The sequence below is a fragment of the Heloderma suspectum genome, chromosome 5, assembly GCF_057233095.1.
Source record: "Heloderma suspectum isolate Gila_16-S chromosome 5, 16-S_ref, whole genome shotgun sequence".
In the NCBI taxonomy this organism is placed as follows: Eukaryota; Metazoa; Chordata; class Lepidosauria; order Squamata; family Helodermatidae; genus Heloderma; species Heloderma suspectum.
Genome location: NC_139462.1, coordinates 75,772,565 through 75,799,578, shown reverse-complemented (window position 1 = coordinate 75,799,578; position 27,014 = coordinate 75,772,565). Strand labels below are relative to the sequence as shown.

Genomic DNA, 27,014 nt, shown 5'->3' with positions numbered 1-27,014 from the left:
AACCAATGAAGTTCTTTTAAAATTGGTGTAATATGCACACACCTAGCCATACCAGTCAAAATTCTGGCAGCTGTATTCTGCACTAATGGAAGCTTCCAAGTTGTCTTCAAGGGCACCCCATGTATAATACACTGCAGTAATCCAACCTAGAGGTTACCAGAGCATGGATCACTGTGGCCAGACTGTCTCTGTCTGGAAACGGTCACAGGTAGTGATCCAGCTGAAGCTTTTAAAAGGCACTCCATGCCACCAAGGCCAAGTGGCAGAGCTGGATCTAAGAGTGCCCCAAGCTGTAAACCTGCTCTCAGAGAAAGTGCTAATTCATCCAAGACGAGTGAACACCAATTACTCAAGACTTGAGAACCATCTACCCACACTGCTTCCATGGTATCACGATTAAGTTTCAGTTTACCTCATCCAGCCTATTATCACATCCAGACACTGGTTTAGGGATGTCTGTTGCGGGGGGGGGGGGGATCTGATTCTTTTTTGATTTGACAGAGTTCTGCAGAGTGTACAGCTTAATTTGTGTTTGCAAGCCAAGCTGTGGGCTTTTTCCTGAACTTATTTTGCACATTTTTTTCACAAGTTCTGCAATTTGTGCAGATTTCCGAGGAATTTGCACATGTTATGGCTGCATTTGTGCAAATTGCTCAGAAATTTGTGCAAATTGTGGAACCTGCAAAAATAAAATGCGCAAAATGCCCAGAAAATCCATGAACTGGCCCGACTCACTGCAGTGATCGATCGATTTCGGCACTCAGCGGGAACCAAAATGAAGTCTGGGGGGCCAAATGTAGCAAAACTTGTTAAATTCCACCCCTCAAATGGATTTCTCCAAGATCCCCAAACTGGTTCAGGACCTTCACAACCTCATCTGACTAAGGTGACAAGGAGAAATAGGGCTGAATGTCATCATTATACTGATGGTGCCTCATTCCAAACTCCTGGATGACCACACCCAGAGGCTTCATATAAATTAAAGAGAATGGGGGATAAAGTCTAACCCTATGGGACCCCATAACACAAGTGACATAAGATAGAGCAGAAATCTCCCAGTACTTCTTTTCTTAAGAAGTGGAACTACTGAATTTATTTATTTAAATTATTTTAAGGCTACCTTTAAAAGGAGAGCTCTCTCACAGCAAGATAAAATGCATGATCACCTTGTCTCATACTCCCAACCCACAGAGTCAGTCTAAAAGGATACCATGGGCAATAGTATAAAACACCACTGAAAAATCAAAGAGAAACAATAGGGTCACACTCCCCCTGTCTCTCAACAAAGGTCATCCATTAGGGCGACCCAAGCTATTTCTCTGCCAAAACAATGCCTGAACCCAGATTGAAATGGGTTTAGATAATTAGATTATCTGACATGGTACAGTTGCTACATGCTTAATTTGTTGGTCTGAAGATGGCTTCCCGGCCACTTATTAAGTCAGTTGGCGCAAACCTTCTGCATGAATAAAGTATCTGAACAACAGCCTCAAGCCTGCAGATTAAAACAGAGGAGCACTATTATCGATTCTTCTTGTTTGTGTTATTCTTCATTACGGCTTATCCCAAACTGGCATCCTGACAAGGCACTGTATATTCTTCATTGCTAAACTGTTACTTCTTTGTCTAGGCAAACAATGTGCTACTGCTGCTCAAGCCTCACCCTACTTATAGCTCTGAAAAACAAATGAGGACGTACTTTCCTCAGTTTGTTGAGAAACTACGACAGATGGATAAATTGCCTGCGCTATTTTTCCTGTAAGTTATGCAAAATGAACAGAGATGTCTGTTTTGTGCCAGGGTACGCAGCCTGGAGGTCTCCAGATGTTTTGGACTATTGCTCTCATAATCACTGACCATTGCCCATGATGCCTAGGGCGTATGGAAGTTGTAGTCCAAAACATCTGGAGGGCATCAGGTTGCCTACCCTCCTGGTTTTGTGTAAATTGATGTGCTGACGCTTCTTGCATAGGCAAGCTACAACAGGGAACGGTTATCTAGGCAGGTCCCATCTGACATACTAATACTGCACATGCAGGTGAATAGGGATATCAGAGAATTCTGCCATGGATCTCGGGGAGGCCGAATGCCAGTGCATTCGGCCCCCCGAAATCAGTGGCGGAAAGGCCTGCCCCCCCCCCCCCCCGGGATGAGACTTACCTGGGGTGGATCTTCCGGGTGGCGGCGGCGGCTCTGGCAGCAGCGGCGGCTGCGGCAGCCGGTCTTTTGACCGGCTGCCGCCATTTCCAGTTTTAAAAAAAAAAAAAGACGTGATAGGCTACGTAAATGTTTACGTAGCCTATCACGTCTCACTTAAAAAAAAACAAAACAAAAAACCCACGCGTACGCAAATGGTGGCGGCTGCGGCTGCCGCCATTTGCGTTTCTTATTTTGGCACGTCTTAGTCTACGTCAAGATTTACGTAGACTAAGACGGCTAAAATAAGGGGAACTCAAATAGCGTAGCGTCGGCTACGCTATTTGCGTTCCCCTTATTTTCGCTGTCTTAGTCTACGTAAATCTTGACGTAGACTAAGACGTGCCAAAATAAGGAACGCAAATGGTGGCGGCCGCGGCCGCCACCATTTGCGTACGCGCGTTTTTTGTTTTTGTTTTTAATTCAGACGTGATAGGCTACGTAAACATTTACCTAGCCTGTCACGGCTGACTGCAGGGACGCAAACGGCGGTGGCTACGGCCGCCGCCATTTGCGTCCCATCTAGCCAGCAGCTGGATGTCCGGCTGCTGGTGGAGCTGGCCGGCGGCTCTACAGAATCCCTGTGGAGCGGAGCTGGCCAGCCAGGATTCCGGGGGGGATTCCGGGGAGAGGGATGGAACGCCTCCCCCCCCCCCCCATCAACATAATCCGCGAACAGGTAAGTGACTTTCATACATCCCTACAGGTGAAGCAACTTGGTTTAAACAAATCGACAGCCACTGGTTTTTGTGCACTCCTGGGCACTTCAAGTGCTGTTTTACATGTTATGAGGGGAAGACATTTATTTTTCCCTGATACAGGGGAACTGTGGGCAGCATTTAATAGGGCCGTTCAACCTCTGCTGGTTCTGTGGCACTCGCAGTACCCACCGCTTGCACAATGGGGCTGTGGTGCTTCTAAAAATAACCCCAGAAATGAGCAGAAATACTTGTTTCTGGATCACGCAGGTCAGGGGAGATCCCTTCTGTGAGCTCCACTGTCCTACCCCATTCTGGAAAGAATCATAGAATAGTAGAATAGTAGGGTTGGAAGGGGCCTACAAGGCCATCGAGTCCAACCCCCAAAAGAGCATTTCTGCTCATTTCAGGTTATTTTTAGAATCTTCAAAACCACATTGTGCAAGCCGTGTGTCCTGTGAGCCAACAGGCACAATAGGATAGTACCCTGAGATTATTAATAGGGCAGCCACTTTAATTGATAATTATTTTATCAATTAGTTTATTGATTTGTTTGTTTGTAAATGTATGAATTGCCTTTTGGCCCATATAGTGAGTGAGTTACAAAGTGAGTTACAGTATCAATTAAAATTAATCAATTAAAATTATACCTGCATAAACAGTAAAAAAAAATAGGCCCTTGTAATCTAGCTATTCCTCATGCCAGCACTCTGATCCCCTGGGTGGAGAAGAAGGCTCTTTCTTCAGCTTCCTCTCTATGCCCAATGGGAGAAGTGCCTGGAGGAGATAGCAGAGCATTGCATCCTCTAGATACTCCTCCTTCCCCCCCTCCCCCTTTGCTCCCCTCCCATCAGGAAACGGGGGATCACCCAGGATGCTTCTTCAAATCCAGTGGCTGATGGGAGGAGTGCTAGAGGAAGTGGAAGAGAAGTAGCCTCAACAGTTGTGACCAGCAGGGCTACAAGGAGCATAGGAGAGTCACACCCTGCTCCAGTTATGAGTGAATTATGGACTAGTCTAGCATTTTGGCTGCTTATATGTTTTTACCATATGTTGTCTTGCCCACCTATTCATCCCTATCAGTTATCTTTTATTGAAAGAGTCCACTCAACCTTGGCCTGTTTTGGGACAACTGTCTTGCCAACAAACAAAAAGGGCTGGTGCTAAAATACAAAAATACCAGCATATTTTAGCTTAAAGCTCTTACTGTCAAGTAACTAAGCTTTAGGAGAGGCCTTTCAACCTTTTAAAATGGGGAGGGGGAGCTGCAGAAAAGCTGGAAACCACCAAATGATTGGTCATTGGGGGAAAGCGGGTGGAGGTGGGGGTGGGGGGAAAGGGAATGTTGCCATATAGGGAACCCTGGAGGGCCAGATTTAGCCCCCAGGTCTGAGGTTCTGCACCCTTGTTTTAGGATAGAGATAGGAGTGCTACAAGGTAAGTAAGACATGCCAAACCATATTCTAGCATGATGAGATGTCTAGGGGCAAAGATACTATAAGAGATCTAATAACCAGTAAGCAACCATGTTTTGAACACCTCTTTTTAAAGATTTAATGTTAAAAGAGTGGAAGAATGGGCTGTGGGAGTATGCAGATTCTTAGAAGAGAAGCAAAGGAACAAGCAAATTCCAGGGTCTGAACAAGAAGAATGGCTAACAAAAAAATGTAAGAAGATTGAAAAATCATTCACAGATACAAAAGAGTAAGTGTTATAAACCTTTTTTTGCAACTTATTTTTATCACATAAAATTACGTTTCAAAACATCAAGTCCAAACATTAAGTAAAACTGCCAGAGTTATGTATCTAAAATGAAAAACCAACATTCACTTTTATAAAACAAATGAAGATCACCGTTTTTAAAGCGGTTACAAACCCTTTTTATTCTCTGTGTTCCAATTATGCCAAACAGCATCAACCATTTTTTGCATGAGATTTTTTTGCTTTTCAGTTGTAAGATATCTCAGATTTGCTTACCATTTCCATACTATTAGAAATAATCTTTTATTTTAAAAAGTAAATAAGATGCACAAAGGGATGGAATTATTAATCTTCTGCTCTCATATTTTATAGCTTTATACTATTCAATTTTCAAGATCAAATCACTTTTCATAATATCACTAACTGACAATTTCTGTATTCAGCCTTAAAAGAACTGAACAACGGTCTGAAAGAATATGCAGTTCCACAGAGGATAATCACATAAATAAGGAGAAAAGAAAACAAGAACAAATGTTGAAAAAAACCAAAAAGGCTGAAAAAATTCTGGAAAAAAAGCAGACTGAGTAAGTCTTTGAAACATTTCTTATGCATTGTACATAATTTTTTTGGTGTCAGGGCACAATCTTATACATATTTAAACAGAAAAAAGTTCTACAACTTGCAGCATGCCCCATGTAAGTAGTAACGGGTAATTCCTCTCAGAATAGTAACACACTAAGAAATAATTCTTTTCTTTGCAAGTGGTCTTAATTCTGATGATTAAGAAATGTACATGTAATGTAAACAACTGAAATTTTTGAAATTTTGTGTCACATATAAAGAAGTCTTAAGTTTCTGTCTCTCTCCCTAACTTAAACACACACTGTGGCACCGTTCGGATGTCACTTTAAGCCGTTGTGGCTTAATAAGCTACTCACAGTAGCTTTTTTAAAAAAAATAGTCCATGATGCCATGCCACACAACTGGGCTAATAAGATACCATGAGTAGCTTATTAAGCTTTTGTGCATAATCTGAGTCATCCCCCCACACCTGTCCTGCTGCAGTCCTGCCTGAGCAGTGGCGCTGTTTCACCCATTGACAACATCGCAGCAGCCTATTTTAACCTTCCACAATATCCCAATGACAGGGGAGAGGTGTGGGGTGAAGTACAGGGGCTTAATTCAGCATTTCCGGCATCACGCAGCAAGGGGTGGTGGCGGCTCTGAAGTGCTGGAAGTTTGCAGGACTGGGACCAAGGTTCATACGCAACCTCTCCTAGTCAGGAGGCACCTGACGCACCTGCATGATTACTCACAAAGGAGTGGAAATCCCATGTGTACCAAAAAGGGGGTGGCACAAATAAACGGGGGGTTGCAGGATCAGGACAAAACCCTGAATTGCAGATTTCCCTCCATAGGTATTGCTAGCATAGATGCCGTTATTGTCCAAAATCAACAACAATAAAGAGTAGTTTCACATTTCACCCCCAATCCCAGACATTGCTGGCTTTAGCGCTAAAGTGAAATTGCACAAAAGTGCAACTACGCATCTCCCTCCCATCATTTTGCTTCTTCAAGGAAGAGTGACCAGAGAAGGAAAAAGAGTGTGGGAGTTCTCTGACAGTTTGCTGGAATGGGGTGAAATTGCACAGGTGGGGTGCCCTCAGATGCTGTAGTGGATAATTGTGCAATTTTGCTTCTTCATGTAACAGTGTGCATAACAGGAAAAGGGGGGTGGCAGCTATAACTCCTTGATGGTTTGCTCGAATGGGGCAAAATTGCACAGGTGCCTTCATGGGAAGCCTACAGATGCTGAAGTGGATTATTGAAGAAGTGTGCTTCTTCATGGAAAAGTGAGCAGTTCTCTCCCTATTCCCCTATTTCTCAAGTTGCGCACTTTCAAAGTAGTGATCAGTGAAGGCTGTCATTGTGTAACTTCACTGTAGCAGGGTAGCACAATAGTGTGAGGCTGTTATCGTACTCGGGGAAAGCTGTCATTTTGTAATTCTAGTGCCAGAGTATCAGGGTTATCAGAGTGGCTTATTTTGGCTAAATAAGCCATCGTGGATTAAAAAATTCCCCACAGACGATGTGATAACCAACGATCGGTTAAAGAAGCCATGATGGCTTATTCAACCCATTGTTGGTTATTGTATCGTCTGAAGCCAATCACAGACATGCACGGGCACTGCCACATCCATCTGTCACTAGTACTTAAGATGTATATGTAAACACATTTTTACATGGGATTTTCATGGTCCATTTTACTTTGTGACACATATAAAAGACTTTTAAGTCTCTCTCACACTCTCTCTGACTGGGTTCAGACAACATGATAACCCACACTCAAGGATTGAGTATGGGCTGAGTGTGGGTTGTTGATGAACCATGGGTTGTTGTTGAACCATGGGTTCTCAGGTTGTCTGAACTCAGCCGTGTTAACAAACCATGGTTCGTTAACCATTAATAAGCCATGAAGAGAACCCATGGTTTCTCTTCTGACATTGGAGCCAGTGGTTGGAGCCAATGTCGCCCTGCAGCGTTCCGCGGAGCTTCCGTGGGACACGATCTCAAACAGCTTTTTAAAAGGTTGAAAAACCTTTTAATCTCTCCCCTGGAATTAAAAGGGGAGACAGGAGCAGCATCTGGATGAAGTTTTGGAAGATAATCCTCTGTGCAAATTAGCAGGGGGGTTGGACTCTGAGACTAGTCTGCCAGAGCTTAATCATCGCTCAAAGTTGTTTTGAACCTCCTATTTAATTAGGAGAAATTAGGGCTGACGTGCTCCATTGTAGTTTATGGATTAAGAAATACCAACAATATTTGAGGAATGGATTAAGAAATATCAACAATATCTGAGGACCTGCAAGATCTGTTTGAAGAGAAGGATGGCTACATCAAGGCGAAAAAAAGGATTGCCACCTACCACCCCCCCATACCTCCCTTGGCAAAGTCTCCGAGAACTGAAGATACAGGGGAGTTACTTGCTCTGATAAAAACTTTGTCTTCGCAATTTGCTGAACAGGCTAAGAGGTTGGATACAGTTCAAAATTCCATCACCGCCCTGCAAGGGGCTGTGGATTTAATCAACACTTCTTGGCAAAAAATGGAGACGAAGGTTAATGAGCTGCAAGATCGGGTGGCAGGGAACAAGATTATGTCACAAGCTTTTTTCAACAATTTTTCTGTTAGAATTTCTCAACTGGAGGCTTTTGCGCACAGGGCAAATGTACGTATCGTTGGTATTAAAGATTTACCTACTGATGTAAATTTGTGTACTTTTATAGATAAGCTTTTGCATGAGATACTCCCTGTGCCGTCTGATTATTCATTTGATATTGAGCAGGTATTCTGTGTGTCAAATGCCAAAGGGACTGGTTATATGATTATAGTCCAATTTGCAAGAATCTCCACAAAAAATGATATCCCGCGTTTGGCAAGAGAGGGCAGAAATCTTTTCTGGAAACAAGATAAAGTTATGCTATTTCCGGATTACACCAAAGAAGTTGCTGATAAAAGAAGGCAATTTATCAAGGCGAAAAATTTGGCAAAACAAATGAACTTACAATATCACTTAAAATATCCTGCTACATTTTGCATTTTTTCTGAAGGCCAGATGAAGAAGTTTCTAAATCACGAAATGGCAGAGGCGTGGCTAAATGGAAAATCGCATGAGATTTTGGTTCCAGCCCCGTGAACTGGAATCTACAAACGTGTTTTGTTAACTGGCTATGTTTAGTCTGTAAGATTCAGGCTAGGCCAGAGATAATTGCTCATATATATATATCCGTCCTTTTCTCTCTCTCTCTCTCTCTCTCTCTCATTTTTCTTTCTTTCTCTCTTTTTAAAATAGGTATGATATACTGTACTTAAATTTACTGTTTGAGGGTGTATAGAAATGTGCACATTCATGTATATATCTAGTACAAAATACATTAGTGATGTAAGGTTGCTTTTAAGCTTTATTATTATTATATAACATTATAAAATTTATTAGTGATTTGTTATTATTATTTATCCTTTTTAATCGCCTTCCTTTTTTATTACTATTATTATGAGACTGGTTAGTAAGAGTTTTGGCTGGTTAAATTGTTAAGCTTTACTATTATATGTTAGCTGAAGGGCAATACATGGTTACTGGAAATGAATTGTAGGCCTGCTTCCTTGTTATAAGACTGAGGATATGATATTGAAATGCAAGGTTGATTATTTATGCTGTACTGAATTGTAATATTGCCAGTGTTATAGGTATAATTTTAAGTAGAATGGGATTTGAAGTTTCTGTGTAATGGAGTTTAAATTTAATCCTTTTAAATAACTTTTTTTTCATGCTTTCTTCTTCTTCTTCTGTTTTCTTTTTCTTTCTTTTTTTCTTTTTCTTTATCGTTATTGCTGTGTCCTCCTAAGAATACTGTATTGTTGGGAAATTGATTAGGTTGTTGGTACTGTTTATTTTATTTATAAAGATAAAAAATAGAATAAAAAGTATTAAAAAAAAAGAGAACCCATGGTTTGTTTTTGGGTTGTGAACTGTGGGTTGTTTGTGGTTAACAAACTATGGTTTGTTATCGCAGCTGGGTTCAGACATAACCCACATTTCAGCAACACATGGTTCAATGACAACTCACACTCAGGCCATATTCAACCCTTGAGTGTGGTTTATTTTGTTGTTTGAACCCAGCCACTCTCTCTCACAAGTACAAAATACATAATGAGGCATAAGGATTGGTGGACTGGGTAGATGTGAAACTGAGAATGTTGGTTGTTTGGTAATGAATCTATACTTCTGTGCAGTGACCTTAAACTAACACGTAAAGATGACAAAAAAATAATTTTGGAGGCTGAGCTTGATAGCCTAAAGAATAAACTGGAGAAGATTTCTGAAATCCCTTCTGACTGCACATACGCCAATGAAAATGCTATTGATAATGAGGTGAGCTTAAAACTCTTTAATTTCCAATATTAAAAATAGGAATATTTTTGTTTGATCAACGATTTCTTCTCTTGATTTACTGAAAAGCTGCCATAACGATCCAAACAGACATGCAAAATTAAGTGCTGTGCTGTAGAACAATAATCCCTGTTTTCTTATGAAACCAGCTAATTTTTAAGTTTATATTTTGTGTATGTCACAGCATATTCCAGGATATGAATTTCTCCACAAATTTCTGATTAACATAAATTAGTTTATACAGACAAAGGTTTTCTTACTCATTTAAACATCTCTTTGCATTTATGTTACAAATTGTAGAAATGATAAGCAGATTTGACAGACCTACTGTTTAATTTTATAGAATGGTTTCATTTCATAAGGTAGAATGCTACATTCAATAAACCGATTGATATGTCTTTATGTTAAAGTAGAAATCTCTTCAGACTAGGTTCACTTTTTACTCTGGCAGTGTGGGAGACACTGCAGTGTTGCTCCTCCCTCCATCACTGGGGTAATGTGAGAAGCTGAAGACCACAGGAGCCCTATTCAGGCATTCCGTATCCGTGTTCATAAAATGTGTGAGGCAAGGGAGCGTTCTAGCTCCTTTTCCCTGAGCGTTTCCATCGCCCTCTACTTGTGCAGGGTAACTTTCTGAAGAGGAGAGCCTCTTGTATCCATGGAGGCTCTCCACGTGATCAAGGATACTGGAAAATCTGTGTCCTGTATCGCATGGAGACCCTCCTCTTCAGAAAGTCGCTGTCCGTGAGTAGAGGGAAATGGAAACATGTGGGGAGGAGGGAGGGACTAGAGTGCTCCCTCTCCTCATGCATTGAGTGAACACAGCTACAGAACACCTGAATAGGGCTATGGAGATGCTAGAAACTGCAGTAAAGCTGGAATGTAGAGGAGCTGCAGCATTGGTTCCTCTCTCATAGCTTCTCATATTAACCTGGTAGCATGGGAAGAAACTACTGCAGTGGCTCCTGTGTCACCACCATAATGGAAGAACTAGTCTAACCAGCTTGTCGCAGCTGGTTTTGATTCTTGGCAACCCATGAGCCACCACAAGCATTCAAGGTTTGAAACTATTACTATGAATGAATGCAAAATGTAGCCTTTCGAGTTAGTTATTGATCTGCTATGTAAGGGGATTGTGGAAATCAGTCTGTATCATTGTCAGACATTACTGCATTGATGTATACTTTTCAGGCATGTCCTTTGGGAGGTGCATTCTACTGGGGGTGATGTACGTCAACGAGTAGGTCTTTCCCTGCTTTTCTATATCCCCAAAGTCAAAGACTGCCCCCCTGTAAGGCCCCAGGCCGGAACCAAGCTATTAGTAGTTTTAGAGTGGCTTAGATCCATAATGCTCTCTGGCTTTGGTCAGAGGGCTGCTGTTTCCCTTAACAGGCCTCTTGATGTAGCCAGATGAGTCAAAAGGGTGAGAAGCAGTTCCAAGCACATTCCTTGCTAATGAGGAGTATCTTATCACTGCTGTGCCTGAGAAGCAGAGGTTGTTTACCTGGTTCCCAGGTGGCTCTGCTGGGAACCATGCAATGCTAGTCTATGCTGGGAATGGATGCTAGGGGGTGCTTGCTGCTGTTATGCTGCCTCATTACAAACATGTATTATATAAGACCCATTGTACCCGATGGTTCTGGGTTTCGAGAAGCTGTCTGATCCAACCTTTGGGTACGCCTGTGTGCTGTAAGTTACTCAATAAAGTACTCCTTTATCAGTAAACCTGGATCTGATTTATCACTAAATGGTACATCTAAATTAAGAGTTCAGAGCCTATTGCAGGGACAGTACACCCTGCCCACACCCAGCCTCCAAGGAAAGGAACATTTAGATTGACCATAAATTCCATTCTTGGAGACACTGCGGTGGGGCAGTCTTCCCACCCTGTGAAAGACCAGTACAAGGACAGGACAGGGCAGAGCAAGAAATGCTGAAGGGTTCAGTATAAATGTGCGTTTGGAAATAGTTTGAACCCAGTGGGACATTCCTCTGTCATCTTCAGTTCTTTCCTTATTCTAGTAATTTAAATAGGCACCTTAGAGCCTTACAAGTTCTAGCATTTTTTAATCCTGTTGTGGTGGTTTTAAACATTTGTTTTCCAAGTTAGTACAGGGAAATGAAGTGCTTCTCAGAGTCCGGACTCAGGGCTCCTTCACAATGAGCTTTTATCCTGCAGTTGAAATTGCTCCTTCATGGATGTTTGCGGGCTCTTTACATGATGCCGTGATCATTCAAGGCATCTCCTGCACTAAATGCCCTTTGTTCCATTTTTAAATAGATCGCAGATAATGAGCTATCAAATTACCCCGTTGGGTTCTGCTTCAGTTTCCTCCATGAAAAGAGTAAAAGCAGCAAGTAGAGGAGTGAGACCAGTGAAAGATAGTGGAAGACTCAGATACAGGGAGAAGGAGGGGGAAGGGCGTGGGGGTGGGGGAAAGGAAGCATGCAAAAAAGGGAGTCATTGTGATCCTGCATTTAAAATGGAAGCAGAAAGCCCCATTTTAAATGCAGGATCTTAGGATGGTATAGAGATGCCAGTCTGGAGCTGAGATGAAGTATCTCCCCCTGGTGGCAACATGAGGTCTCCCCCAAAAGTCTAAGACTGCACTACCCCAGAGCCTCCAAATGTAGGAATGTACAGTGAGTTTAAATTTTGCTTTGATAAGTGTAAAAGTATTTTTAACTTCGCTTTTTCCCCTTAGTATTTGGACAAGATATTTGATCGAGCAAAATTCCTGAGAAAGAACAAAGTACTGAAAGAATTGGCACTAAGAGGCATTGGATATCACCATGCCTCAGTGGAACAGAGAGGAAGGCAAATGGTGGAGATGCTTTTCAGGAAAGGATTTATCCAGGTATACCAGTTTTCTCCAGACTTTTCCTCAATGTAATAGCAGTTTTACTGATCACCCACTTTTTGCGTATGCTTGCATTTTTGTGTGTGCTTGACTATTTTGTGTTATGGTTAATTTTAATATTTTTGTAGCTTCCTTGGGGGCCCTTGTCTTCTCTTTTTGAGTTTGATATATTAATAGAGTGTAGAGCAGGGGGTGGGGGAACATGTGGCCCTCCAGATATTGGTGAACTTCCTCTCCCATCAGCCCTAGCCAGCATAGCATAGCTGATGGTGAGGTTAATGGGAGTTACAGTCCAACAACAGCTGGAGGGCTCCACGTTCCCCATTCGTGGTGTAGACGGGAAGCTGGCAGATCAAGGAGCGACTGAGGTTCAGAGAGGAGGGGGATTGACTGGCTTGACTGATCCTTTCTTCCTCTCACCACTCAAGCCTCATTTAAAAATGGCTTTTTTTTTTTTTTAAGCATGTGGGGTTCCATGCGCCTGGCATCATATTAAAATTGGGTCACTGTCACTACATGGGTGGTATGAACACCTTAGAGTTCCATTGCATCAGCATTCCAGTTAAAAATATGTCACTAGCCATGTGGAATCCTGTATTGGAAAGTGTTTCTTCTATGTCCAGTGTCACATTTAAATTAGGAGTCAATAACATTTCCTGACAGGAAATGTGCTTCTTCTTTTGGCACATGAAAGTCCATGAATTGAGCTCCTCCTGCTTCTTGTGCAATTAATGTACATGCATAGGTCTCCATTGGTGGATGGACGCTGGAGTGCCCCCACAGGCACTCTGACTGTGTGGTAAGGGAAGAAAGGGAGGCAGGCAAAGGGAATAAACTGGGCCAGCTAATTCCCTTCTGTCCTCCTGCCCCTCCCTTGTTCAGTCACCCCTCTCTCTGGTGATTTCCCATCCTCCATGCATGGAAGGGATGCATGTAAGGCTTGTAACTAGTTTGGTCTTCTCCAGCTAGTCACACCAGTTTTACATGAGCTTTTAACTATAGCAGCTGTGGTATTTAAAAAAATCATGATCCATATGCGTTTGTAGGCTGGCTTTAACAATTTGGGTTTATGTAGGAATGGGGTAATTTTAATTTATATTATATATATGTATGTACGTATGTATGTATTTTTATGTTATACCATTTAATTTCTTCTTAAGATCGTTGTTAAGCGCTTTCAGCCTTGCCAAAGGATGGAATAGAAACTGAAACTAAATAAATATTAATAAGTCTCAGTAACTGGAGTCCATTCAGATTTTGCCAGTATTTCTGATATTCCTCCTCCTCCTCCCAACCCCACTTTATTCCTGTCTACGTAGCTAGGTGTTGTGCTGCATTAATAGTTATTATGGTATTAATATTGCTCGTTGATGTTAATAACCATCTTTTAAAATTATAACTAATTTATTTTTATTTTTTTAGGTAGTGACAGCCACAGGGACCTTGGCTTTGGGAGTCAACATGCCGTGTAAATCTGTTGTTTTTGTACAGAATTCTGTATATTTGGATGCGCTGAACTATAGACAGGTAATGACATACTGTGAGCTTTGTTGCGTTGTTTTTATCCTCTGCTGCTGGTTTTATGCTATATCACATTTTACACTGTATTCAGTTTTATGGTTTTATGCTCTTTTGTATTTAATTATTTTAATCTCTATTTGTAAGCTACCCAGAGAACAGATTATTGGCTGGTGCATAAATGTCATTCATATATAAATATTTTAAAGACCTAGACAAAAGCTCATATATATTTTGGAACTGGTCACAACAATATACTGCTTGCATCTATATAAAATTGGGCATGTCCAAAACTGTGTGGACACAGCAGTCTACATGGGGAGGGATTCACAGAGAGTGTAGTCCTCTTCCCTCCCAGCCCTCAGCACACATGCACTGTCAGATACCCCATCAGACTCTAGTGTGGGAATATGGGATTGTATCCAATGTTAGCCTAACTTGTCCCATTCTTTTCAATGGGTCTACTCTAAGCAGGACTAACATCGAAGTCAACCCACTGTGCACCTCTCACTTAAACTCATTGGGTAGTATCCAGTACTGTTGCTGTGCTACTGCTCATTTCATTGTGCCCGTGGGACCCATGGCTTGCACAGTGGGGAATTAGTGCTTCTTACCCTGGAAAGAAGCAGAAATGCTTGTTTCAGACTTGGGCAGGTCAGCAGAAATTCCTTCTGTGGGCTCCATGGTCCTGCCCCATTCCAGAAACAAGTGTTTAGCCTTGTTTCCAATAACTTTCAGAATCGTTAGCTCCCCTCTGCACTAGCAGTGGGTCTCGCTGGCACAGAGGCAGCATTGGATACTGCCCATCAACCTGTTTCTCTCATCACCAGGGCCCTAGCAAACAAGTTACTCTGGCTTGCCTGCTTGCTAGCCTGCCTGCCTGCCTGCCTGCCTGCCTGCCTGCCTGCTCTCTCTCTCTCTCTCTCTCTCTCTCTCACTAACTCACTAACACTTCTTGGCCGCCTTTCAGGGCAGAAGTCCTCCCAAGGCAGCTTACAGCAGTAAATACATAAAAGGTTAAAATATTAGAAGTGCTAAAAACATAAAAACAACAATAAACGCCAACAGCAAACCAGCAAGAAAACCAGCAGCAACAATAATGGCGGTAAGGATTTAAGAGGATAAAGAAAGTTGGATTAATGCTGAAGAGGTGTGTGGTGGCCTTGTATTCTGTGTAATGGCTGATATGCTGTGGTGACTACATGCTACAGGGTAGCTATGCAGGGAGGAGGAAAGGGCTCCATTAAGCCCTCCCTGTGATGACCCATCCTGCTGCATGGAGATGGATTATACCCTGTATTTTTTATGGTCATCATACATTTTGATGAATTCCATAGATGCCATAAAATTGTTCTCTGTGTAAATAAATACATAAATAACACTGCAGCATTATTTTATAATGGTTTGAGGATGGCTGAAAAAATCTAGATGCCCAGTAGCCAGTGCTATGTAAAAATTAGGCCCGGCAGTTGGCTTGCTAAAGAGTTCAGGGCCCCATCTACACGAGCCATTTACTCCGGAGCTGCTGTGATTTCAGGTACTTTGGGACATACGATGCGGTTGCCAGTTCGCAGCCAAACCATGGTTTTCACCCGGAAAATGAGGATTTCCAAAGAAGCGTTTTGCTGCGATCTTTTTGGTTTGCTGCAGGTTTCCCGCAGTTGTGCACTGTCTGTCCCTTCCCTGAAATGACTTCACATTTTGTGGAGGGCGTGTGGTAGGTGTGCCTAGTGCTTGTGTCACTCCGACGCCCCTTCGCTCCCCTCTGTTCCTTCGTGGCTGTGCAGTTAGAGGCACGGAGAAGTGTGCTCATTGCTTCAACCACACCTTCGCAGCTGCGTATCTTCGCAATGGCTGCTTTGGAGTCAGCGGCCAAGGGCCGGGGGAGGGGTTGTCGGGTGAGCAGAATGTCCAGGACCAACTTCTCTCCAGCCACCATTTTGGTTAGGCATGTACCTGTCATGGGCACACGCCTTGGCGTGTGCAAACTATCGCGAGTGTCTCGGGCTGGAGGACTGCCAAACTGTTGGCATGGTAACGAAGAAGCAGGCCACCTGCTGTGCATTTAAATATAATGGTAAAAAAAAGAGCAGCATGACTGCTGCAGTTTACTTCGCTTCAGCAGGTATATGTCAGGGCACCATGGATTTTCCTGTTGGAGAAGTCTGCAGTAAATTGCACGTGTACCACAGCAGAAGCTAATTTGCAGCTGCAGTGCTGCACAGTTACAACGGAGTGAAGGTTGAAAGCGGTGTAGGTGGGCCCCAGGACTGTTTTCTCCACCTGTATATGGTGCTGTTTGTGGGATCTGGCCTCTGCTCATATTACACTTCTTTGGCTGTGGAGATTTCCATCTCCCTTTCCAATATCCCTGAGTCCCAGTTTCAAGTGCTTGTGTCTGGTGTTGGACAACTTGAAATTCTGCTGGAGTATCAACCACCAAGTTGCTGAATAGACTTCCTTTCTGAGCTGACAGAAGTGATCTGAGACCTGATGTTGAGGATCCCCAGGAAGAGGCGCAATTAGGTAATTTTAGAATCTGGACTTCATGTTCTTCCAATGGCTATTCCTTTAGATGACAATGTGCATTGCCCCAAGCTTGTCTCATTCCACCCCACTGCCTCCACAGATAAACACATATTTAAGCAATAACTTTAGTTTGGCCTTCAGTCTCTAAAAGAAATTGATGGAAATAAAAATATTTGTACCTTGATGAGAATAACTTCTCAACAACAACATTCACTGGGGGTCACCACCGAGAAGGCCCTATCTCTCCTCCCTGCCAGCCTAATTGCTTTGACAGGCAGAATGCAAGGCTTCCAATATTGATATCTGAGTGAAAGCAGCCCTTCGAAGTAACCTGGACCCAAATAGCTCAGAGCTTTAAAGGCCATTGCCAGCACTTTAAGTTGGACCCAAGCTGTGACACCTATATTGCAGCTGGTACAACATGATCTGATCGCCTAGGATCTTCCAGTACTGGTGCAGCTGCATTTTGTACCAGTTGAAATTTCCGAACTGTCTGGAAAGGCAGCCCCTGTCTTTACGATAGTCCAGCCTGGATGTCACCGGAGCCCCCTGGATATGTTGGAATGCAACTTTATGCTGGCTGCAGATGATAGGAGTTGCAGTCCAACACATCTGGAGGACACCAGGTTGTGGAAGGCTGGACTACAGGATAACTGAAGCAAGATTGAAGCAGGACTTTATTGGGTACCGTACGGAATTACCTGAATTTACCTGAAAAAATAAAGATTTTATTATTGGTTTATTATTGTTTTTACCATTGTTTTATTATGTGTCATGGTTTTACATTTTGTACACTGCCTTGGGAGGTTTTGCCCTAAGAAATGGCATATAATTATGTTAAAGAAGTAAAAAAACAACAACTCCAGTCTTAATCGTGTTGGTTTCAAATTTTGCTTTATTACTTCGTTAGGTTTCTAATTTTGATTGCTTCTCCCTTAGATGGCTGGGCGGGCTGGGCGACGTGGTCAAGATTTGTTGGGGAATGTATATTTCTATGACATTCCATTGCCCAAAATACAGAAGCTCATTAAATCAAATGTACCTGAACTTCGAGGACAGTTTCCTCTGAGTATTTCTCTGATTCTGAGACTCATGCTGCTGGCTTCAAAAGCAGAGGATAAAGAGGATGCAAAAGCAAAGGTAATCCTGTTTCTTCCATGAAAATAATCCTTAGTTAATGAATACTTAAAGGCACAATCTTATGCATGTTTAGACAGAAAAAAGTCCTAGAATTCCGAGCATTCCCAAGCCAGCCATGCTTGTAGGACTTTTTTCTGTCTAAACATGCATAGGTTTGTGCCCTAAATAAATAACCCATCTCTAATCCTGTACCCACTTACCTGGGAATAACCCCCATTGAACTCAGTGGAAGTTATTTCTGAGTAGGCAGTATAGGATTGCACTGTAATTTACTCTTTTTTTCTAATTTTCTGGCAGAATTTTCAAAACAGTGAATTTTGTTAAACAATTTCAACATTCATTCCGCAAGTTAAAAATGGACACTAAATGTTAATGTCCATGATTTTCATTTACTTTGAACTGCAAGTAAAATGGAACGAATCAAGTATATTCTTATGGAACAAATGGGAGATTCATTAGCTTTTATTTTTGTCTCCCGATTGCTGGAAGACTCAGGCAAAGTGAAATGTGATGCTAAGGGCGCAAATCCATGTTTAGACAGAAAAAAGTCCTACATCTCCCAGTATTCTTCCAGACAGCATAGAGGAGTTCTAAGACTTTTTTCTGTCTAAACATGCATAAAATTGTGCCCTAAATGTGTTACCGCATTTAACCTGCACATTTTAAAAGTCAATTGTCACTGTGGGGAGGGAAGCAGGATTGAGACTGTGGTGGGTGGAGGGAGAGCTTAACACTTTCCCATCACCACAAACCTGATGAAAATTGCACTCCCATTTGCATTGGGAGGGAAACTCCCATTGAGGCCATTTTTGTAGTTTCCCTGTCCCCTCATATAATATAGTATGCAGCCAGTGTCATCTTTTGTTATTGTAGAGTTAACTGAGTACGTGGTATGTATTTTAAGTGTAAGGTTTTTAATGGAATGGTTGTATTTGAATGTTATCAGCCATTGTGGTAACTCTGGTCAAAAAGCAGGGTACACATCTAAATAAATAAATAAGTGTGTGCCCAGAGGAACAAGAGTTCTATATGTTTTTGAACTTTTAAATCATATCTGTTAGCAATATGTTAATCCACTATTTTCCTTTGAAAGGTTTTGTCATTACTGAATCATTCACTTCTATCCTTCAAACAACCAAGAACCCTGGAGATGTTAAAGCTCTATTTTTTGTTTTCTTTACAATTTCTTGTGAAGGAGGTAAGTTTTCAAGTCTTCTTATTTAATCATGTAGTTAGGGGTGTACGGAACTCACCTCCAAGTCCACCAGGGGGTCCGTGGGGAGAGGATGGAGGCGATCCGTTCCTCCCCCTGGAATCCTCCCTGGCCGGCTCCGCTCTGCGGCGAGTCTGCGGAGCCGTCGGCCAGGTCCGTCCGCTGCCGGACTGCCGGTCTTCAGATGCAAATGGCATCTGGTGTAGCGGACGCCATTTGCGTCCCTGCCTTTTGCCGTGATAGGCTACGTAAATCTTTACGTAGCCTATCATGGCAAAGAGCAGGGACCCAAATGGTGTAGCAGATGCCATTTGTGTCCCCGGTCTTTGCCATGATAGGCTACGTAAATCTTTACATAGCCTAGCATGGCAAAAGGCAGGGATGCAAATGGCGACTGCAGACAGGCAGCAGCTGACAGGACAGGCAGCAGCTGACAGGACAGGCGGCAGCGAACGGCAGCGGACGGCTGGCAGCAGGTAGGATCCGGCCCGTGCAGATTCCCCCGGGTGGCGGAGGTGAGTCTTTCGTTCCGCCGCAGACTCCGGCGGGCCAGATACTTAGAATCCGGCCTCATTGGAGTCCATGGCGGAATCCTCCTCCATCCTTACATGTAGTTTGGCATTACATTTATGTAGTACCACCGTGTGATGCAGTGTCGTGTGTGGACATGGGTATGTACCTGTAGAGTTGAACAAAATGGCCTGCTGAAATTTGCTACCCAGTGGGTGGCAAATTTGGAATAAGGGGCATTTTGTCAATTTTTAGGTATGTGTATTAAATGTTTTCAATGGTTTTTGTTGGGGGAGGTGCTTAACATGGTATCATGCACTGGTGGCATGTTCCTGTTTTGTTTTTTATACAGGGGAAGGGGAAGTAGTTTTGTTGCCAGATGTGGTGGTAGAAGGAGCTGTTCTCAGGTGCCACCAGCTAGAAGCAGCCATTTTTCTCTCCCAGGAGGCTCCTGAACTGATCCTACAAGGCTTTCTATGCGAGGCACTTATTGCGTGCTCGTGATTCCTCACTCATGGTAGTTTGCAGGTGCTTTACATGACGATGTCATCCTCCAGGGCCTCTCCCATTCTTTGCAAGCATTATAGCATTTTTTTTTTCCTAACGAGGAAAGTCTGGCATTTCTGTGAAAGGCAGGATGAACCTCTGATGTATTTGCGCAATTCCACTGTATCACAGCATCCCCTAGTGGTTGTGTAATGGAACATATAGAAAGGCAGAGAAAGAAATGCCCCAGAAAAAACCTGTGTAAAGGAGCCAATCTTAATCCCACAAAGGATCTGGAAGCAGAAGCCTTGGTCAAGTGGTGGGTTAAAAGCCTCATGTAGAAAAGCCCTCCGTAGTGTTATTCCAGGGACATTCTGGGACAGGAAAATGGCAGTCACTAAGAAGAGCTCCCTTTTTGCTGCTGCTAACACTACCACCACCACTTTTTTCCCACTAGAACAGAGAAAGAGAAGAAGAGAGTGCTCCCACGGCCACAATAAGCGTTCCCTGCCAAACTCATTCGCCCTGCCCTTCCTTATAATCATCTCTGTTTCAGGGGGCCCAAATTGCTAAGAGTCCAGTTTCAGCAACTTTTATTCTGGCCCTGATCTATAAATTTATAAGATCAGGGCTTGACACTTCAGTTTTCAAATTTCTGCAAAATAAAGTTTGTGCTGTGGAACAAAATGAGGATCACAGCTTCAGCTAATTGTCTATGACAATAATTTTATGAGGTTTGTCATTATTGTACAACATTCATATAAAGTATGATTATTCTACACAAGAGTATTTTTTTTTCCAGCTTACAGTTTTATATTAAGATCAAAACGAGGAGACAGTATGTTGTAGCTTGCTTCTTGAGTTAGGGTGGGAAAGCCGTGTAAATACATACCATGTGTTCATACTTTAGGGATATGTGGATCGGCATGGTAATACCACAGGATTTTCTGGACTCGTGACTCATTTGCATTACCATGAGCCTTCCAATATTGTTCTAGTTGAATTTCTTGTAAAAGGCTTATTCCACAAGCTGTGTCAACCAAGCAAGACTGGTAAGTTTAAATGGGCACAGGGAAAGGGGCACCAATTGCTTCCTTCCTCCCTGCCTTGTTTTTGGAAGGGAAAGGTGAGCAGTGCGTGATTCCCCCCTGCCCCCCACACACAATCCTATTTTGGAGGCCACCTCTACTCTGGGTAGGGGGAGCGAGGAAAGCTGCATTCTGTCTGTGTGCTTGCTGGTGTGATATGGGGACTGAATGTACTGAAATTTAATGGGGCTGATCGATGGAAAAGCACAGTTGCCATCTAAAGCAGGAGTGGGGAACCTGTGACTGTAGTGACGTTGGACTCCAATTTGCCAATGCATGGCAAATGGTCGGGGATTATGGGAGTTGCACACCCTGAATTAAAGCAACAGGTGATAGGTATACACCCTTGCCTTTATTATTTTTCTTCTAATAGAGAATAAGTAACTTCTAGGTACTGCTTGTTGTAAAGTCATCTTCTTCTAGTTTCCTCTTTCCTTTAGTACCAGACTGTTTGTTCATTTGTTACACTTGTATCCTGCATTTCCTCAAATTAAGGGCTTCTTCACACAGAGCTTTTATCCTGCTATTGAGATTGGTTACTCATGGAAGTTTGCAGGTCCTTCAGATGATGTCGTCAACCTCCAGGGCGACTCCTACAATAAATTACCTTTATTCCATTTTTTAAAAGAAAGGAGATAATGAGCTATCAAATTACAGTACTTAAGTTCTGCTTGAGTTCCCTTGTGAAAAGAGGAAAATGCGCAATAAGAGGAGCTAGGCCACAGTGCCATCTCTTGGCTGTATAATGAAACATATGGAAGACTCGGATACGGGGGAAAGGGAGGGGGGGAGGAAGCACATGTAAAGGGTGTCTGTCACGATCCTGCATTTAAAACGGAAGCAGAAAGCCCTGTTTTAAATGCGGAATTTTAGGCTAGTGTAGAGATGCTCTAAGTGGCTTCCAATGAAGAAGATCAGGTCTGCTCATACTGAACTATCAGTCCATTCTCTGGGCACATTCTCTTTATAATGTATAATCTATCAGAGGTACTAATACATTATAATCAAACAAGTGGGACCTACAAAAGAACATTGTGGTGTGAAGTGCTCCTGATCAGGTTGGCAGCCATGCCCTTTTCTAGGATAATCTGTTCTCTCCCCCCACCCCCATTTTTCCTTTTTTTTTTCCCCAACACACACACACACAGCATTCTATGGCCTCTGAGAATGCTCAGTCCTCATTGGGCTGTTTTTAGATTCCTATACATACATACAAGCACACATGAATATGAGGGTCGGGGTGAGGTAATTAAAAAAACCCTTCCTCAATCTTGAGGTTCCCCAAAGCCTGCTGATACTTCTCTCTTGTGTGTGGATGGTGCCATTTTGCCTACATAAGGATCCACACTCAGATAATGGGTTCACTATTAGAATATGTGATGACATATTGAAGAACATACTTTCATTCCGTAATAGTACAATCCTGTGTATACCTATTCAGAAATAAGTCCCATGGAGTACAATGAGACTTATTCCCAGTTAGGTGTACAAAGGAATGCAGTCTGAGGCCTTATCTCTTTTTTGAGTAGGCTTACATAGATTGTGCTCTTAAACTTCATAAATTCCAGATAAAGGACACTGCCTTTATTTTCTAGACTAGCCTATATTTTAGGGAAAGTAGCAACTGCTCATTCTCCCCACATCTAGTTAGTGAAACAGTTTGTCCTTATTTTGTTATTAGAACAGTGGTACATATATTTCGACAAGAGCCCTTCCACCCATTTGATTCTATGCTTTGCACAGACTTTTCCAGTAATGCAAAGTACAGTTATCCCATAAATTCTTCCTAATTATCAGCCAGCATCATGCACTCCTCTTCCACAAGATATATGGGCGCAAATTCATTCCTTTGGGTATAATTGTATGGCACTGGAATGTTTTGAATCTGATGCCATATCTCAATTGGAATCTGATTTAGCATGTTTATTTTATATTTAGTATGCAAAGCTAAAAGTATTCCATGTTAATTTTATGTACAATAAGTTTTTCCAAAGCCAAAATTGCTTTTAATGGAAATACTTGTTTAGGTAAGAAAAGAAACAAAGCACTATAGGAGCACAATGGGGTTTACACCAAAGTTCGTTATAGGATTGCAGTCTGAGTATGGTTACAATGTTTTATTCTAACAAATTCAAAGCTGTATGTTGAAATCATTTTTGCTGTAGTGTTGACATATATTTTAAGACATGACTACTGATTCACATCCCTTATATTGTTTAAATGTTAAAAAAAAAGATGGAAGCACCGACAACTGTTAACATGCTAAGAGCTGTGCATGAAATATCTACTTCAAAAGAGTTTACCTTCACTTTCACTGTCACTGTTTAACTGTAGAAGCACTTATGTGTTAGTTCCAGTTCAGATTGATGTGAATCAGAAGTCAGGTCTACATGTATTTTCTTGATCTTACGAATGCTTCTTTATGTTGGAAAACAAATCCCCCCTTTTGTTTAACCGTTATGCACCATGTCAGTGTATATTCAGTAAGAACAAATGCATGCAGAAAAAAATATAGGGAACTCTTATTTTATAGTTTGATTTATCTGTAAAACGTATTACCTCTGAGTAATTACAATCCTCATGAAGCAGTTATACATTTTTGTCCAGCGTAAATGGCTGGCTGCAGTAAACACTCTCATTAAAACTGCAGCACTTTGTATACTTTAAAAATGATTTGACATGACATGAATTTTTGTACCAAAACAGGATCAAAGGTTTTCTCTAAGGATGTGATGGAAAAACTGGTGCTAGTATTGGCACACCTTTTTGGAAGAAAACGCCTACCAGCTGGTGTTGTCGATTCTAAAAGGAAATTTTATCAATCAAAGGCAAGATCAAAATCTTGTTTATTTGCCACTGAAAAGGGTGGGAAAGGATTTTGGCTGTCAAGAGGGTATAAGACAAAGGCTACAGATAATGATTTCTTTTAAAGAAGGGGGGACGGCACAAGAACCAGTAATCAAAGGTGAACAGAATATTATCCATTCTTTTTGGATACTGCTATTGCTTCCATTTTTGGGGTTCTACATAGACAATAAATAGAACAATACATTAAGTTTATACTTTGGAATGCAGGTACATGCAAGCAACTTCTGGTTCTGTACTTTTATTCTGCAACATGATTCCGATTATGAGACAGATGCAACAATACACAACAGACTGGAAGCCAATAGACAAAGAATTGTCTACATAGTTCAAATTAATACATTAATGCACTCCTTTCTATTGTCTCTTAGTCTTGGTACATCAGAACCCAGAGGCATTGGATTCCTTTCTCCGCTTTTCAGTTCATTGCTTACTTGTACCCTTACTTCACTCTCCTTGCCTCTAGGTTTGCTTCCTTAAGTCCTTTACTTTTTAGTGATTCTCACTTATCTCCTGTGTGAGCTTTTAATCCCAGCCAAACTGACAACATAACCTTTCTCTCACAGAGGCTGGACTGCAAATTGTTCGAGCAACTGGCCCACTGCACAAGTTCAGCCAATTATTGCCAGATGCTTCATTATCACAAGCACAATACAATATAGATGGGGAGAACTATAATTATATAAACCAATAAATAGAAACAAGAATAGTACATAGGCCAGCGTTTCTATTTTATTGCAAAAATTAAAAAATAAAACATATTTAGAGATATGAAGGTCTCCCCCTGCCCATTTTTCCTTGAGGACCTTCCCTCTCCTAATTTTCCCAATGGAAAAAATGAGAAGGGGGGCACTAAAAAAACCCTCCTATGAAATCTTTTACCTTTTGGAATAAGTGAACTGCTCTTAAAGACAAGCTTTTACTCATTCAAAAATGTATAATAGGAAGATTTTTGTATAAGACAAACTACAGCATTAGAGAATGATCATTCTGTAGACATATACAACACTCAGATCTAAGATGCATATCTACACCTAGGATTTGGTGCCATCTTCATAAGAGGAGCATTCCAGGTCTGGATGAGATCCTGTATTGTTTCTGTCCAGATAATAGACTTTGTTTTGTTTATTACAACATTTGTGTTTTCTGTGTGCAACTTTTATTTTTTCCTACTTCTCAGATAGCAAAAACTAAGATATATGTGCAGCGGTTTCCAGGTCTCTCTCTCTCTTTCTTGTATTGGGTATATTCAGTTTTGCTTATACAATTTTTTGGGGGCGGGGGTAGATTTTGTGGGGAAAAAACCATGGCTTTAAAAAAAATTTTTCCCATGGCATAAACATTTCTGGAAATTTTACATTTCTAAACATACTGATTAAAAGGCATTTCAGGGTTGAAAACGATTAGTTCCCAAGCAAATACTCTATTGCCTTTAGGTGTTTCTGGAAGATCTCCCTGAAGATTTTGCTGATGCTTTGCATGAGTACAACTGCAAAATAGAAGAGAATTTTGGCCAGTTTCTACAGATTGTTTCCACCTTGGCTGATATGAAGCAAGAATATCAACTTCCACTTTCAGAACTTGGTAAGCCAGCATTGTTTATATTTCATCGCATTAAAACAGATCTACATATTTCCCAGAAGCAAGGGGCTTGGGAACTTGATAGTGTAACATGTCGTGTTTGTACTAAGGAAGTCAGATTCTAGAAATCTAAATACAAACACTAATCCCTGGGCATGATGTCACAATGGCTGCCCACTGGATCCGCAGTTCCCTCTCTTTAGGTTTAGAGCATGTACCCAGTCTCTGATATTTTGGTCCCCTCAAATTCTGCCAGCCATAATCTGACCAATTGGAAGTTTTCAATGCTTTAAGATTCCAAAAGATGCTGATGAATCCATTGGGTTGTATCCAATGGTGTCATCCTGCTGGTGGAAAGAGATTCCTCCTGCTCATCCCTGCACCTTGAAAATCTGCTCCAGAGGGCTGGGAAATTCTCCAGAGCAGATTTTCAGACAGCATGGAGGGCTACAGGGGGAAGGAGAGAGGGAGAAAGACCCATCATGCTGGTGGATATATGCTAGCTCAACACTGGATTTAACCCAGTGATAAGAAGGTATAAAATAAGCTCGTACAATTAAAGCCACAGTGTCAAAGTTACAGCAAAGGTGTAAATTTCTGCATTTAAGGACCCCAATAAAATCAATGAAGAACGAAATATATGAAAATTAACTTAGGCTGCAATTCTGCAACACTTGCCTGGGAGAAACTCAATGGGGATCAATTAGGCTTACTTCTGAGTAGACATATAGGACTGATGACAAGTAAGGTTATTAAAGAACCATTTTAAATCAAACATGCTAAGGTTATAAAATTCTTACAAACATTAGCAATTAGCAACTATCAATAAAAGAAAAGTTAAAATAAGAAAGAGCTTCACTAAAGTAAAAAATTATTTTTTGCACAGCATCAATCTGCTATTGAGGACCTCTTTAAAGTCCTAGCTAGAAATAAAGTGAATAATTGATTTCAACATGACTCCAGCTTAACGTAAAAAATGTAATTTTATTGCTATCACATTCCAAAATCATAAAATGATCACGATCTCCTTCTGCACCAGCTCATAGTAAATAAAGATGTCCAGTGTACTCCAATACCATAATAGGGATTTCCTTGTATCAGATGTTACAAATAAGAAATCGGTGTTGCAAATTTGCGTTATGAGAGTGTCAAGATAAATCCCAACTTGGAGAAAAATTAACCCCCTAAGGTAAAATGTACTCCTAGGATCCAACAGGCCTTGCAGTGCTTTGTAATGGTGTTTTTGTACACTCAGGAATGTACAGGATTTGTTCTAGAATGGAGTAGCACTCACATGTCAGCAAACGGTTTGACACTTTTCACAGCCATGTTAGGAATATCGTTTTTCGTACAATCGCTGAGTGTAACTATCCTTATTGACCTCAACAATGGGTCTGAGATTTGCCCAGGCAACAGGTCAGATTGGTTATTTCAGAAAAAAAAGAGATGTGTTAGTATTTCTATTTGCCTGCCCAGAAAACCAAATTTATGGTGAAAATTACCAACCTTTTTTTCTGGAGCTAGAAATGAATCTGGAGTATATCATGTACCTCTTTTCCTTTGCACCTGATGGACATCTGAAGAGGGACAGGGAGGTTCACAATCCTGGGTGCAGTTCATAGGGCTTCCCCTTAATCATGTGGAGCCCTCTCAGAATAGGCTACGTGGGGGCTGATA

At 41.6% G+C, this 27,014-nt stretch overlaps 1 protein-coding gene across 15 annotated transcripts in view; it reads left to right on the top strand.

Moving 5' to 3' along the window:
* DDX60 (DExD/H-box helicase 60) overlaps positions 1-27,014 on the top strand; it is a 98,434-nt gene that overhangs the window by 66,017 nt on the left and 5,403 nt on the right. For 14 of the 15 annotated variants that reach the window (XM_084856407.1, XM_084856406.1, XM_084856412.1 and 11 more), the window contains 11 exons: positions 1,631-1,758; positions 4,446-4,598; positions 5,039-5,179; positions 9,390-9,528; positions 12,252-12,404; positions 13,830-13,934; positions 17,394-17,594; positions 18,688-18,792; positions 20,714-20,855; positions 23,598-23,719; positions 25,193-25,340. In XM_084856407.1, coding sequence (XP_084712533.1) covers positions 1,631-1,758; positions 4,446-4,598; positions 5,039-5,179; positions 9,390-9,528; positions 12,252-12,404; positions 13,830-13,934; positions 17,394-17,594; positions 18,688-18,792; positions 20,714-20,855; positions 23,598-23,719; positions 25,193-25,340 — 1,537 coding nt within the window. Of the gene's footprint in view, positions 1-1,630; positions 1,759-4,445; positions 4,599-5,038; positions 5,180-9,389; positions 9,529-12,251; positions 12,405-13,829; positions 13,935-17,393; positions 17,595-18,687; positions 18,793-20,713; positions 20,856-23,597; positions 23,857-25,192; positions 25,341-27,014 lie in introns of all 15 variants that reach the window. The other variant, XR_014792119.1, reaches the window with a different exon arrangement.